This window comes from Zea mays, chromosome 5, assembly GCF_902167145.1.
Source record: "Zea mays cultivar B73 chromosome 5, Zm-B73-REFERENCE-NAM-5.0, whole genome shotgun sequence".
NCBI lineage: Eukaryota > Viridiplantae > Streptophyta > Magnoliopsida > Poales > Poaceae > Zea > Zea mays.
The window spans coordinates 8,855,391-8,870,234 of NC_050100.1; the positions used below are offsets into that span (position 1 = coordinate 8,855,391).

Genomic DNA, 14,844 nt, shown 5'->3' on the forward strand with positions numbered 1-14,844 from the left:
TAGCCCCCATGAAGTTGGGTTTGACTATAGGAAACACTTTTGTTAGGGGGTACCATGCTCACCCGAAAATAGACACAATGAGGAACGCTGCACTACAGTAAACGAATCATTTTTGGCGGAACACTACACTAGTCCAGTGAGGTGTCAAGAGCGCTAAGTGTTTCGGACATAGCTTAGTGTAGCTATGTTTGCCTTGCTTAGTTTGTATAACTAAGTAGTGGTAGCTCTCTAGTTTAGCTTGTGTAGCATTGCTAGTGAATAGTGCTAGTGGTGTTTAGGTTTTATGCGCTTTGCTCACTGGTATGTGTAGGAACTCATGGTGTGCTTAATATACTAGTTACATATTTTTTTGTGTGACCTTACTTACTAGACTTATATATGTGAGATTAACCTAGCTCGACTGCTTAGTTGCTAATCTTAGGAGCTTTATAAGGTGCTTATGAACTTAGATACAGAGGTGCAACTAAGGATAGACTAATTACTTTAATTTCGTGTTTATTCTAGTCAGGCGACAAGTTCTAAAAATGAATATTCACCCTTTGGTTAGCTCCATGGTTCAAAAAATCTCATAAGGGTCACAAATGACACGAGTGCTAAGAATGTGTTGGTGCAAAATCCTTTTATGTTGTTATAGATCATTTCTGACTCGTCTGACATCCCGGATGGCTTTGGAGTATTTGTTGTCAAACTTTGTGATTGCTTAAGTAGTATTTGTTTTAAGCTGCCTATAACTACAACAAATTGATTGGTCTCTCGTAGCAAGCTTATTAAAATTTTCGCTAGTTAAGCAAAACGAGAAACCAAGCATACTCTTAGTAGCTCTAGTTGATAATGCCCCATAAATTTAGCATTTTGAAGACATAGATATAGGGCCACAACCACGTTGCAACTATGGATGCAAATACTCTCCCTAAAAATGTTAAATCGCCAGTGCTACTACAACCTTTAAAAATGTTAAATCAAATACGTAAGTATGTTTTGTGATATACCTATACCTTGTACGGCACAAGCCTATGCGTTTACAAAAGAAGAGCATACCCCTCTAATCTGCTTTAGATCTTGTTCGTTTGTATCGGATTGCACCCGGAATCGTTCCAGTTAATCAAAGTTTATATAAATTAGAGAAGCAATCCGGTTAGAAATCGTTCCAACCCATCAATCCAGCACAAACGAACAAGACCTTAATTTAGCTTTGCTATTGTCCGGATACCTCCACGTAGCTGTGTGAGCACGTGACATCACTCCAAATTCCATACTACGGTGTGCATGTGAGTATGCGTTCACGCACTGGTACTGTTTACGCCCTGACTTCATTTCAAATTGTTTGTCATGACATGCATACTAGCGCAAACGTGCATCATATTGATATAAACACATGTTAGAAAAACAATTGAGATGGTGTGGAGTTTGCGTATCACCGACTGCCTTGGAAAAGCGAGAAAAAAAGATTTGGAAAACCCGCACCAGAGTGTGCCCGTGTTTCACGAGACGCGGGCGCGCCAGGATCACGAGCAAAACGAGATCCCCACGCGGCCACGCCGTGCGCGTTAGCTCGCAGGCCGGTTCAGGCCCACATTGGCTCTCGGCTAGGCAGCCACCGGAGGTCCGGAGCCCGACCAAACACGTCACCACGATGGTTCCGTGGTGCGAAGCGGAAGGCCGAAACCCCGCCCACCGTCCGACGTGTCCGTGACGTGGTGCGCTGAGCTGTCCGCCCCGTCCACCACGCCTCGAGCCCGCCTCCCGCCCGCTGCGTGCCGGAGCGTGCCGAGGCGCGCGAGCCCGCGCGCCCCACGCTCCCTCGCCCCCGCAGCACACCGACCACGGATCCACACCAATCGTCGCCCGCCGATCGGCCACATACCCACCAACAGACCCTCCTCGCCCGCACGGGATCCCAAACTCGCGTCCACGTAGGACGCCACGCGGAACGGGCGGTTCCGCGTCGGAGACTTCTCTCCCCTCGCGCAACCTATTTCTACGCGCCCCACCCGTTCGTCGCCGGTGACTCGTCTCGGATCGTGCTAATTCTACTACTACTTCGGAACCGCCGCCGCTCCCGGCGCCTCGGATTATCAACTACCGCAGGAGGTCGCGGCGGCAGGATCGGTGGTCCAGCGTGCGATGGCGGCGGCGCCTACCGTGCGGGGCTACGGGCCAGCGTCGCCGTCGTCGTCGTCGGTGGCGCTGCCTCGGCCGCGATCGCGGGTGCCCGCACCGCTCGTGCCCGTGACGACGCGGCGGGGGGCGCCGTCGGTGCGCCTGCGCGCGGCGGGCGCGGACACGCCTCCCCGCGGCGGCCTGCAGCTCCAGCGGCGGGAGGAGGACGAGGGGCTGCCGGGGACCGTGTTGGGCCGAGGGGAGGACGATGAGGTGTCGGAGAAGGTCGGGGAGGAGAAGGTGGAGAGGTGGATGCGGGACTCGATCGCGGAGATCGTGCGGCACGTCGGGGAGGCGCCGTTCCTGGTGCACCTGTTCAGCAGCGGCGAGGGCGAGCGCGTGACGGTGCGGCGGGAGCCCGCGGCGCCGGAGAGCTGGCCGGACGTGCGGCGCCGGTGGGGGCCAGGCGGGGCGCGGAGGCCGGACGGGATCATCCTGGTCGAGCAGGTGGCCTCGGACGGCGGCGGGGCCTCCGCCGCCTCGGAGGCGGCGCGGCAGGTGTGGGGGCTGGTGGTGCAGGCGCGCGGCATGGAGCGCGCGTCGTGCTACGTGCTTTCCACCTGCCGCGTGCGCTCGTCGGCCGGGTTCTGCACGCACTTCTGCCTCGCGCGGGCGCAGTGCTTCGGCGACCCTGTCGAGCTCCAGCTCCGCAACGCCTGGCTCAACCGCCTGGCCGGCCGCCGGTAGCCGCCCGTCGGCTGCTGCTGCTAGTGCTACTGATACTACTAATAGGATTCGAATCGATGCTCCAAGGACCAAATGCAATGATGCCTCCTCTTCGCTGGCAAGAACGAGGAAGAGAAGCTTGCAGATTGGATTTGAAGCAGGGGAGACGAACATATCTTTTCGTTCACTTGGGGTTCTCCCGGAATTGGATATCAATTGTACAGATTATTGAATGTAAATTTGCCTATTCAATCAAGAAGCAATTCATCGAGTCAAATTAAATTACAATTCCTTGCCCGACCACCTAAGGGCTTGTTCGTTTAGCTCTCAATCCATGTGGATTGAGTGGAATTGGGTGGGTTTAAATCCCAAACAAGTCAAAGTTGTTCTAAATTTTTTCCAATCCCATCCAATCTATGTACTGTAGGAATAACCGAACAAGGCCTAATCTATCGCAGCGTCTTCCTATCGTTGCAAGGGAAGGGAAGTGACGGCATGATCACGATTCCATCGATTTGGATCGCGCCGTAAAGTTGCTTCTTTATTACTACTACTTTTTTCCCCTCCTCTTTTTGACTTTTGAGTGAGACTTGGTATGACGTCAGTATTGGTTCGGTGGTTTTACTGAACAAATCGTGTTGACGGGAAGATAATGATGACTTGGAGACAATAATCAGTGGCAAGAACGTGGGGATAATAATACTTGTGGGCGGGCGGCCCCATTGCTCCGGGAGATCTTTTTTCTGGCTCCAGCGTTTGCAGCAGGCGAGCAGCTGTGGGCATGCTGCCTATCAGTTTCGGCCATTTAACACCGTCCCGGATTTGCGATCCAGTTCGGCATCAGCATGATCCAAGCATTTAATGGATGTTTTTTTCGACTTTGACATGACAATGAAGATGTCAATATTGACAGCAACTCTGGTCGCCAAGTGCCAGCAGCTGCACGAATCACGATGTTAGAACAAGCGCACCAACGAAGTTGCCATGGAAGCTCTCAAGCTCTGGTCACGTGTTGCTCACTTGCTCTGCAGGCGTATGGGATGCATGGACAAGATATGAAGTTCGCACACGCCACATGCTTCTCATACACAAAGCAATATGTGAGGCATACATCGTGCAAGGAAAGAACTACCTGCTGTAGAATCCAGACCACTGCGCACACGGTACCAAAAAAGGTGGTAATGCAGTCCAACAAGCAAAGGTAGTAGTCTGGCACAGAAATAAGTTCAAGACAGGTGTCCAAGCAGATACCATACGAAACAGGCGCTACAATCCGATACAAGTTCACTTATTGAAACAAATGCACTCATAGTTCTAACATCGCATAGTTCTAACATCGCGGACTTTCCGGTCCCAGACGCGGACCGTCCGAAAACGTGCAGAAAAGGATTCGCTCCTGCGCTCAAGTCACGAACTGTCCATCTCTGTATCACGGATCGTCCACGTCTCCACAGAAAGCACCGCCAGGTGGTTCGTTCCGGTGATTAGCGTCTAGATCGACGCCAACATACTTTTTAGTGATTTCGATATTTTTTATGACTCCGATATAACATCTCTCCTACCTCCGCCTCAGGCTCCATCTTTTAGGGCTTTCATGGAACATCGAGGAGAACTCTTAAAGGTATACGTAGATGAATTTATTAAGGAATGGGTGTGTTCATATGAGAAATATACTGCCCCTAGTTTTCCCTCGCATGAATCGAATACGGAGCCACCCGTGCCAAACACATCGGCTACAAATGAGTCTCCTTTGGACGATGCATCTAGTGGGGCGCGATAATTTGGACGATGAATCCATAGAGGTATATACTACCAAACTTGTTTGACCAGCACATACTTAACATTATGCATGTTCTTCTTTGCATCTGATTCAAAAGAATCAGCAAGAAGTTAAATTTACTTTCAATGTTGCCAAATATAATACTGTCGGCATTTCGAGACCGGGGGGGGGGGTCCCTGGGCCGACGAGTGAAATGTCGCCGCGTGCCCCAGCCCAGATGGGTCGGCGCGAGACGGAGCGCGAAAGGGGGGAAAAAGGCAGCCGGAGCGAGAGAGAGGTGGAAATCCCGCGGCCTTCGTGTTTGTCCCGCGCCCAGGTCGGGTGCGCTTGCAGTAGGGGGTTACAAGCGTCCACGCGGGAGGGAGCGAGCGGCCTCACGCGAGCGCCTGTCCCGTCCTCTTCCCCGCGCGACCAACCTTCTGTAAGAGGGCCCTGGTCCTTCCTTTTATAGGCGTAAGGAGTGGATCTAGGTGTACAATGGGGGGTGTAGCAGAGTGCTAACGTGTCTAGAGGAGGAGAGCTAGCACCCTAAGTACATGCCATCGTGGCAGCCGGAGAGGTTTTGGCACCCGGTTCGTGTGGTGTCGTGGCCGTCGGAGGAGCGCTGGAGCCTGACGGAAGGACAGCTGTCGGAGCTATCGAGTCCTTGCTGACGTCCTCTTGCTTCCGTAAGGGGGCTGAGAGCCGCCGTCGTCATAGAGCGCGCGGGGCGCCATCATTACTTATCTGGCGGAGCGGGCCAGATGGGACGCCGGTCTTGTTCCCCGTAGCCTGAGTTAGCTTGGGGTAGGGTAATGATGGCGCCTCCTGTTGACGTGGCCGGTCCGTGCCCTAGGTTGGGCGATGTGGAGGCTCCTCCGAGGTCGAGGTCGAGTCTTTCTTCCGAGGCCGAGGTCGAGTCCGAGCCCCTGGGTCGGGCGAGGCGGAGACCGTCGGCTGAGGCTAGGGCTGAGTCCGAGTTCTGGGGTCGGGCGAAGCGGAGTTCGTCGTCTTCAGGGGCTGAGCCCGAGTCCGAGCCCTGGGTCGGGCGGAGCGGAGTTCATCGTCTTCAGGGGCTGAGCCCGAGTCCGAGCCCTGGGTCGGGTGGAGCGGAGTTCGTCGTCTTCAGGGGCTAAGCCCGAGTCCGAGCCCTGGGTCGGGCGGAGCGGAGTTCGCCGTCTTCCGGGGCTGAGCCTGAGTCCGAGCCCTGGGTCGGGCGGAGCGGAGTTCCCTACGGTGTCTGAGGCCGGGCCTGGCTGCATGTCAGCCTCACTCTGTCGAGTGGCACAGCAGTCGGAGCGGCGGAGGCGACACTGTCCTTCTGTCAGGTCGGTCAGTGGAGCGGCGAAGTGACTGCGGTCACTTCGGCTCTGTCGACTGGAGGACGTGCGTCAGGATAAAGGTGTCAGGCCACCTTTGCATTAAATGCCCCTGTGATTTGGTCGGTTGGCGTGGCGATTTGGCCAGGGTTGCTTCTTGGCGAAGACTGGGCCTCGGGCGAGCCGGAAGTATGTTCGTCGCTGGAGGGGTGCCTCGGGCGAGACGTAGATCCTCCGAGGTCGGCTGCCCTTGCCCGAGGCTGGGCTCGGGCGAGGCGTGATCGAGTCCCTCGAATGGACCGATCCCTGACTTAATCGCACCCATCAGGCCTTTGCAGCTTTGTGCTGATGGGGGTTACCAGCTGAGAATTAGGAGTCTTGAGGGTACCCCTAATTATGGTCCCCGACAGTATCCCCCGAGCCTCGAAGGGAGTGTTAACACTCGCTTGGAGGCTTTTGTCGCACTTTTTTGCAAGGGGACCAGCCTTTCTCGGTTGCGTTTTGTTCCGGTGGGTGCGCGCGAGTGCACCCGCCGGGTGTAGCCCCCGAGGCCTCGGAGGAGTGGTTTGACTCCTCCGAGGTCTTAATGCCTCGCGCAATGCTTCGGCTGGTCTGGTCGTTCCCTCATGCGAGCTGGCCGTAGCCCGGGTGCACGGTCGGGTCCCAAGTTCTCGGGCTGGTATGTTGACGCTGTCAACGGTTTGGCCGGAGCCAGGTTTGCGAGAGCAGCCCCCGAGCCTCTGCACAGGGCGAGAGGACGGTCAAGTACAGACTCGACTTTTTTACATACGCCCCTGTGTCGCCTTTCCGCAAGGAGGAGGGGGGAAAGCGCCATGTTGCCCTCGGAGGGCGCCGAACATGGTGTCTCCGGTGAGCTGCTGGCGGGTAATCCGAGTGGGCGCCCGTGCCCCATTTGTTAGGGGTCGGCTAGAGGCCCGGAGGCGCGCTCAAAAGTACCTGCGGGTGATCTGCCGGACCCGGTCCCCTGTCGACGGGGTCCGAGGGCTCGATGCCTCCCTCTGACGGGATTCCGTTACAAGATCGTTCCCGCTGGTCTCGGAAATGTCCTAGGGTACCTCGGGAGCGTAGCCCGAGCCTTGGTTATGTATCGAACGTACCCAGGGTCATCCCTCGCTCGATGTCTGAGGCGACTGTGAACCCTTCAAGGGCCAGCCTACGAACCCCTGATCAGTAGTGGGCGCGGAGCCCGAGTGGCCTGAGGCGGCCGTTGAACCCTTCCGAGGGGCCAGCCTTCGAACCTCTGACCAGTAGTGGGTGTGGAGCCCACGCGCTCTGAGGCGGCCGTTAAACCCCTCCAAGGGGGCAGCCTTCGAACCTCTAATCAGTAGGGAGGCTCGGAGCCTGTTTCCTTCACGGAGAAGGATCCTTTTCGGGGCATCCCCCTTTCCCGGTCCCTGTTGTAAGAGAGAGAAAGAGGAAAAGGATACGAAATCGAATGACGTGGCGTACCTTTTTTGACGCGGTCATTATGGCGAAGGCGAAGCGTCGCTCGCTCCCCCTGCCAGAGGCGCCGCCTGTCCCACCGCAGAGTTAATGCGACGGGGCGAGTGGTTCGCGGGGCGGCCGTTGCGCGTGCGCGAGCCATTCGAGGAACGACCGTTTCGCTTGGAGTTTTTGAATCCCGCGGCGGGTCCGGGTGAAACGTTGAACGGGTCTCGCCTTAGTCTTTATATACTCGAGGAAGGGTCTGGCAACGGTTCTTTGCTCCACTTCTCGCCTCCTTCTTAGGTTTTTGCAACCTGAGAGGTTTAGCCAGAGAAAAGGAAACCGTCCACCCAGTCCTTTCCGCCGCCACCCCTTTTGCTCAGTGATGGCCGACCGGGTGACCATCGTCTCGCCGCGCGACCCATGGCCTTTCTCCACGGTCACGGCGGACCACCTGGAGGATCTTGTTGCTGAGGGTTTACTCCGCCCTCTCTCTGATGAGAGGCAGCCGGAGTGGATTCCCCCCGCGAGCGGAGCCGCTTCGTCCCCGCTGCCAGGGTACGTCGTGAGCTTCGTCTCCTTCCACGTGCGGGGGTTCGGTGTGCCGGCAAGCCGCTTCATGCGGGCGATCCTGCACAACTATGTGGTGGAGTTGCACAACCTCAGCCCCAACTCCATCTCGCAAGCCGCCATCTTCGTAGCGGTGTGCGAAGGATACTTGGGGATCGTCCCCCACTGGGACTTGTGGACTCATCTCTTTTCCGTGGAGCTTTTTGCTTCGCCGACGGGGGAGAGAAGGGTCCGTGCGGCAGTGCGGGCTGGCGGCTGCATCCTCCAGCTGAGGCAGTCGCGGGCGTCGCTGTACATTCCCGCCATCCTTGCATCCTCGAATAAAGGGTGGCAGCGCCGGTGGTTCTACCTCCGGAATGACGGCGAGATGCTCCCGCCGTTTTCCCAGCGAGTGGTCACCGTCGCCGCCGATGCTTGGCGCTACGGGACCCCGCACGACAGACAGAAGAACCTCGAGCCTCTTCTCAAGGCCCTGGAGGCGTTGCGGAAAGGAGGACTCACCGCCGCGGGAGTGATTGCCGCCATTCACCGCCGTAGGGTGCTTCCCTTGGCGGAGCGGCGGTTGCCGCTTTGGGAGATGACGCCGGAGGCTGACTTGGAGGGCTCGCGGATGTCCTCGGATCCCCTTCCCATCGACGTTCTCCACGGGTGGGTGGCCGTCGCGTTGGGAAAACCGGACGCCAGCGCCTTCTCTCAGCCCTTGATGCGCCCCGACCACGGGTGTGTGACCCTGGTGAGTGTCCGTTCCTTCTTTCTCCCTGCGTCGGATTGCCCTTGGTCCTTACGATCGAGACTTTTCATCTGTCTCCAGGAGGTAGGGTGGCACAAGCCTTCCCGGCCACGGGTCCCGGTCTAATGACCGTAGACTAGACCTATTCAAATGACCCGTACTGTAGGAATAACCGAACAAGGCCTAATATAGTCGGTCTAATGACCTTAGACTAGACCTATTCAAATGTCGGGTCAAGGTCGGGCCGTGGGCCATTTATCACGGCCCGTACTCGATCCGTACCTAGTGTCAGGTCGAGTCGGTCCATGCCTCCCTGTTTGACAGGTCGGGTTTTTTAGCTTTGGGTTGGTTTTTTCGGGTTGGATCGTGTTTTGATCAAAAATCACAGCCCGTCCCGGCATGTGAATTACGGGTCAAAAATTATGGTCCGTTCCCGTCCGTTACATTGGTCAGGTCGAGTTGGTCGGATCGGGTGGCTTGACTTACACTGTAGGATACAATCTGTGTTCCCTATCCCTGTTCTGGTGTCCTGTCTTCTTTGTGTAGGATAATAAGTTGATGACATCATCATGCGAGCTGGAATATATCCGGTGCGTATGCCAAACTTGGTCCATGTGGGCTTAAGCAGAGCTTTCGGATGCAGTAGCAGGAGGGCTGGAATTATACCAAGGTCGATTTTGCAAGTAACTAGTTCTTTTGATGCTACCAAAGGTGCAAAGCAGCCTCACTCGCTGGACAGTTTCAAGTGCAAGTTAAGTATACATCGTCTCGTGTCATATATATAGGAACTGTCGTCCTAATCCTTAGGGTACCCTGTCATCAGTGCTGAAACATTCATGTCCACCAGCTGAACTAGTTTTTGCATGCGCCCCTGGCCCTCTCATACCTTTCTTGTACTGACATTAGCTTGAAAGAAACGATCACTGTTCGATCAGCAGTTTGCGAGGCATGGATGGCGAGGGAGAGAGGCGCATGGTGGATAGCGAGGGAGAGATACACATGGATCCGGCGTTGTACATGGCGGCGACGCAGGGGAAAGTGTCGATCCTGAAGCAACTGGCGGATCCGGAGGAACCCAGTGTCCTCAGCGCCACGACGCCCCAGCTGAACACGGCGCTCCACCTCGCCGCGCTGCACGGCCACGCCGAGTTCGCCGGCGAGGTCCTGGGCATGAACGAGGAGCTGCTCGTCATCCGGAACGGCGACGGCGACACCCCGCTGCACCTGGCGGCCAAGGCGGGCAAGCTGGAGGTGGCCAGGCTGCTTGTCAACCGCGCCATAGCGTGGCCGGAGGACAAGAAGAGCCCTCTCATCATGACCAACAAGGCGGGCAACACCGCGCTGCACGAGGCGGTGCAGTACCGCAGGGGCGCCTTGGCGGTGGTCCTGCTGGACGCCGACCCCAGCCGCGGCCACGACCTCAACGAGCAGATGGAGTCCCCGCTGCACATGGCAGCCCGCGAGGGCCTCGTCCAGGTCGTCGAGAAGATCGTCAGCTACCCCTGGGTCGGCCAGAAGTTCTTGCCCTCCGCCTCCCTCAGCGGCACGGCTCTGCACCAGGCCGTGCTGGGCACTCATCACCGTAAGCGAAAACTTTCCCCAAATGTAGAGCGCCTGCATCAGTAACTAATTGCTCACAACAAAATGGCGTGCGCGCTCACGCTACAGGGATCGTGGAGATCCTGCTGGAGAAGATGCCTGATCTGATCGACCTCACCGACTCCCAAGGCAACAACGCCCTGCACTACGCGGCGCAGAAGGACCACCAGAAGGCGGTGGAGCTGCTGCTCAAGAAGCGGACGGAGCTAGCCTACAAACGCAACCTCGAGAGCATGTCCCCGCTGCACGTCGCCGCGCAGTACGGCTCGACGGCTGCCATCAAGGCGCTGCTCCGGCACTGCCCGGACGTGGCCGAGATGGTGGACAAGGACGGCCGCAACGCCTTCCACACCTCCGTCCTCAGCGGCAAGGCGGCCGCGCTCCGGTCCCTGCTCCGCCGCGTCCGTCCCGCGGAGCTGCTCAACCGCGTCGACATCCACGGCGACACGCCTCTGCACCTCGCCGCCAAGAACAGCCGCGTCCACTCCGCCCTGCTGCTTCTCAGGGACAGGCGCGTCGACCCCTGCGTCCGCGACAAGAAAGGCCACACAGCGCGCAGCCTTGTCGAGAAGAAGCTGCACACCGGCGAGATGGACGCCTACGAGATGTACCTCTGGCGGCAGCTCAAGCACCAGGAGTACAAGAGGTGCCGCAAGCAGCAGCTGCCGCCGCTCGCCACCTACCCCAGCCGCAGGGGCGACGACAAGTACTTCGAGCGCATCGTCGAGACCTACATCCTCGTCGCCACCCTCATCGCCACCGTCACCTTCTCCGCCACCTTCACCATGCCCGGCGGCTATAACCAGAGCGACGGCATCGCCCTTAAGGGCCACCACGTCGCGTTCCAGATCTTCGTCATCTCCAACACCGTCGCCATGTGCAGCTCCATCGTCGTCGTCTTCTGTTTCATCTGGGCCTGGCAGGACCCCGTCAGGTTCAAGGTCGACCAGCTCTTGTGGGGTCACAGGCTCACCGTCATCGCCTGCCTCGCCATGCTCGTCTCGCTCATGACGGCCGTCTATATCACCGTGGCACCCGCGTCACGGTGGCCGGCCTACGTTGTCATCGCCATCGGCACCAGCACACCGGCCGTCGTCGTTCTCATGCTGGGCAAGGAGGTGATCTTCGTGCCGGTGTAATCAAGTGCCTACACGGCTTGTGTAATTTTTCCCATTCTCTACAGGCCATATTATGTGTTATTTTGACTACTTAAACAGGAGTGCAGTAGTTACGAAGATCGTCAGTGAAAAAAAAACCTTAGTAACAACAATCATCTATTCCCTCAGTTCTAAATTATAAGTTTTTTCGATTTTATTAGAGACATTCTAAACTATAAATTATTACAATTTTTAAAGAGTCAAAACATTTCGAATTCGACCAAAATAATGTAGAGAATTACACAGATCTATGGTATCAAATTTATATACTATAAAAATATAATTAGTAAAGAATATAGTAATCCTTATTTAACATCATATATATTATAATTTTATTGTGTAAATTTAGTTAAACTTTAAATGTTTTGACTTCTTAAAAAGGTTAAAACAACTTATAATTTAAAACGGATAGAATATAATCAAATGCTAGATAACTATCCGTGTAGAAAACCTAAAACTTTTAAACACGATTACAAAGAGCATTTAAAATAAGGTGAAAAAAATCACCGGACGGTCCAATCTATTTTAAATTAACCCGCGTCACAAACCACACATCCGCATATAGATTGCCAAATAGACGGCCTGGCGTAGGCCCGCTAGCCCCAACGCCCACGGGTCGCAGTTTCGGCCCAAACACGGCACGCTGGCCTGGCTATCGGGCCAGCCCATTAGCCCGTTAGGTCATTTAGTTAAATCGGCATAAAATGACAAAGAATGTTGCAAGAGGTGGGGCTTCAACTTATGCCCTGATAGAAGAAGGACGGGAGACACAAGGTGAAACTGTCTAACCAGTATAACATCATGCTCAAGTGTTTTAAATATTGAATATAAATTATACATATGTATATATATGTTTTTTGTAAAATACAAAATATAGTTGTGCCGGGCTAGGCCAGCACTACAAACTGAGGCTACGGTTAGGGCCGTGCCGGGAAAAAGCAAGGCCATGTACAAAATTATCGAATAGAGACCCTTTTTTACAAAATCACTAAAAACTAACCGTATAATAATATAAATATTATAATACAACATAGAAATGGATTTTATGAAAGCATACCTATTAAACTCTTGGTTACATAAATTTTACTTGAACAACTTCATTCTTCTTGTGTTCCTTGGAATAAATTCCTCAACAATATGATCATATTCAATCTTATCTAACAATTCACTCTCAAGTGCTACTGTGGCTAAATCAGTAAGTCTTTGTTGTGTCATTGTAGAACGTAAGTAGGACTTCAATAGTTTCAGTTTAGAAAAACTTTGTTCTGCAGAAGCAACAGTCACAAGAACGGTCAATAGAACTTTGTAAGCAATACTTGCATTAGGAAAAGAATCATGTAGCTTTAAAAAAAAATTAGAATTTCCATAGGCCCCATCTTTTCTTTTGGAATGAAATTCCGAAGAAATTTCAACTCCGCATACAATTCTTTAGCATCAATATCAGATTGTCCCTCTTTGTTTAGGGCAGTCTTCAGATTATCACAAGAACAATGTAGGCTCTCATTATCTAATGATTGCAATACTTCAGAATTAAATAAGAATCCAAAAATTTTCTGATAGCCTTGATACTGTTCAAATATCCTTGTAAGTGAGGAAACTGCTTGATCAACAATAGGTAGAAAATAGGTGATTCTAAATGATTCCTCTGCAGACTGTGTAGCAATATTTGTCTCATCAGGGTTCTCATCAAAATGTCTCTTTCTTTTAATCTCCCGTCTTTTATGAAAAGATGTGTCAATATCCATCTCATGTGCAATGTCTTTGGCTGTTTGTAATGCGTCTAAGAAACCAATTTCTCTATAATTTTTGAAGAAAGAAACCAACCCTTGCACTTTATCAATAGCATCATCAATGAGCATATCTTTGGCTTGCAAGTGCTTGCTTACTATATTGACAACAAATAGTACCTCATACCAAATGACTATTGCCACTATAAATTCATACTCTCCAAGTTTGTTATTAGCCAAACCTGTAGCCTCGCTGCTCGTTTTCGCATCATTGTCAGCATCTGCCACCTAGTATAAAAAAGTATGTGTTATAATTGGACAAACATGAAAGTATTAAACAAATATAAAAGTATAAAGCACCTAAAGTAGAGCCTCCCGAAAATCTGCACATTGAAATCTGATAGCTTTAACACTTTCAATGCGACTCTCCCAACGTGTAGCTGATACTGACTTGGGAGTCAATCATGTTATGTTATCTTTTAGAATATGCCATTTCTTAGTGGAATTAGCAAATATTGTATATATGTGTTGGATAATTCTAAAGAAATCCTTAGCTTTTCCACATGTGTTGGCCATATCACAAAGTGCTAAATTAAGGCTATGACAACTACAAGCAGAATAGAAAGCTCTAGGATTTAAATCCAAAAGTTTCTTTTGAACTCCGTTTGTGCATCCTTTCATGTTTGACCCATTATCATAGCCTTGTCCTCTCACATTATCTATGTCAAGATCAAGACTCTTTAGTTCATTTTGTAGCACATCAAAAAGACCTTGTCTAGTTGTATCATTGACATCTAAAAATCCTAGAAATGACTCTTCAATGCTGGCATGATTTGAAGATAAATCCACATATCTTATTATTAAGGACATTTGTTCTTGATGGCTTGCATCAGGGGTACAATCAAGTATTATAGAAAAATATTTTGCCCTCTTTATTTTCTTAATAATGTTAGACTTAATAGCAGAAGCAAACAAGTGTATCAACTCATTCTGAATCTTATTATCAAGATAATGAGCTTGAGTTTCTTCATTTGTAATACGACGAACATGCTCTTGAATAACTAGGTCGAATTCAGCCAACATCTCTACTAAGCCCAAGAAATTCCCATTGCTATCATCAAACAACTTACTGTTAGAACCACGAAAGGCTAGATTATGCTTGGCAAGTAACTTTACAATGCAAACAATTCTAAATAAAACCTTTCTCCAATGGTCCTTTTCTTTCTCAAGTTGTCGCTGTTAGAAAGTTAGGCATTTTTAGTTTTAATTTAATCCAGAAAAACAGTGCGATATATGTGATGACATGTATGTGCATGTGTGTATAACTACTCGCATAAGTAGTAAACAGCAATGAAACATGCACAAATACGAAGAACAGAGTGTACCCAGCGGAGGGACCGATGCTCAAGGCATCAGTGGCTCCATTCACACGAGACATCTCGTGTGTTTGTTCGATGTAGCCGTACGAAGTCGGTGCAGGAAGATGTACGCTGTGCAGTCCCTCGAACGGTCGCCGGGAAGAAGAACAGCAGCACGCGTCAACTCGGGAAGGCGACGAACAGCAAGCTGTGAACGAAGCAGCTGGACAAACAGATCACGCGAGCAGTCGCAAAGACGCTCCCCAAAAATCTGATCGCCAGCACACCCGTGCAAGTGTATCTCTGCGGTCGGTGATTTCGGAGGCCTGCTCTCCCACTCTCTCTATGCTCGC

General features: G+C 52.4%; 2 protein-coding genes across 2 annotated transcripts; both read left to right on the top strand.

The window, feature by feature from the left end:
* The first annotated feature begins 2,006 nt into the window (after positions 1-2,006).
* LOC100275407 (uncharacterized) lies at positions 2,007-3,103 on the top strand. Its single transcript, NM_001149484.3, has one exon. It carries the CDS (start codon positions 2,125-2,127, stop codon positions 2,845-2,847), a length of 723 nt encoding a protein of 240 aa, NP_001142956.1. The 5' UTR covers positions 2,007-2,124; the 3' UTR covers positions 2,848-3,103.
* Positions 3,104-9,324: 6,221 nt separating this feature from the next.
* LOC103625905 (ankyrin repeat-containing protein At5g02620) lies at positions 9,325-11,561 on the top strand. The gene is made up of 2 exons (XM_008646301.3): positions 9,325-10,232; positions 10,319-11,561. The coding sequence occupies exons 1-2, from the start codon at positions 9,599-9,601 to the stop codon at positions 11,386-11,388; spliced, it is 1,704 nt and encodes a 567-aa protein (XP_008644523.1). The 5' UTR covers positions 9,325-9,598; the 3' UTR covers positions 11,389-11,561.
* The last annotated feature ends 3,283 nt before the right edge of the window (positions 11,562-14,844 follow it).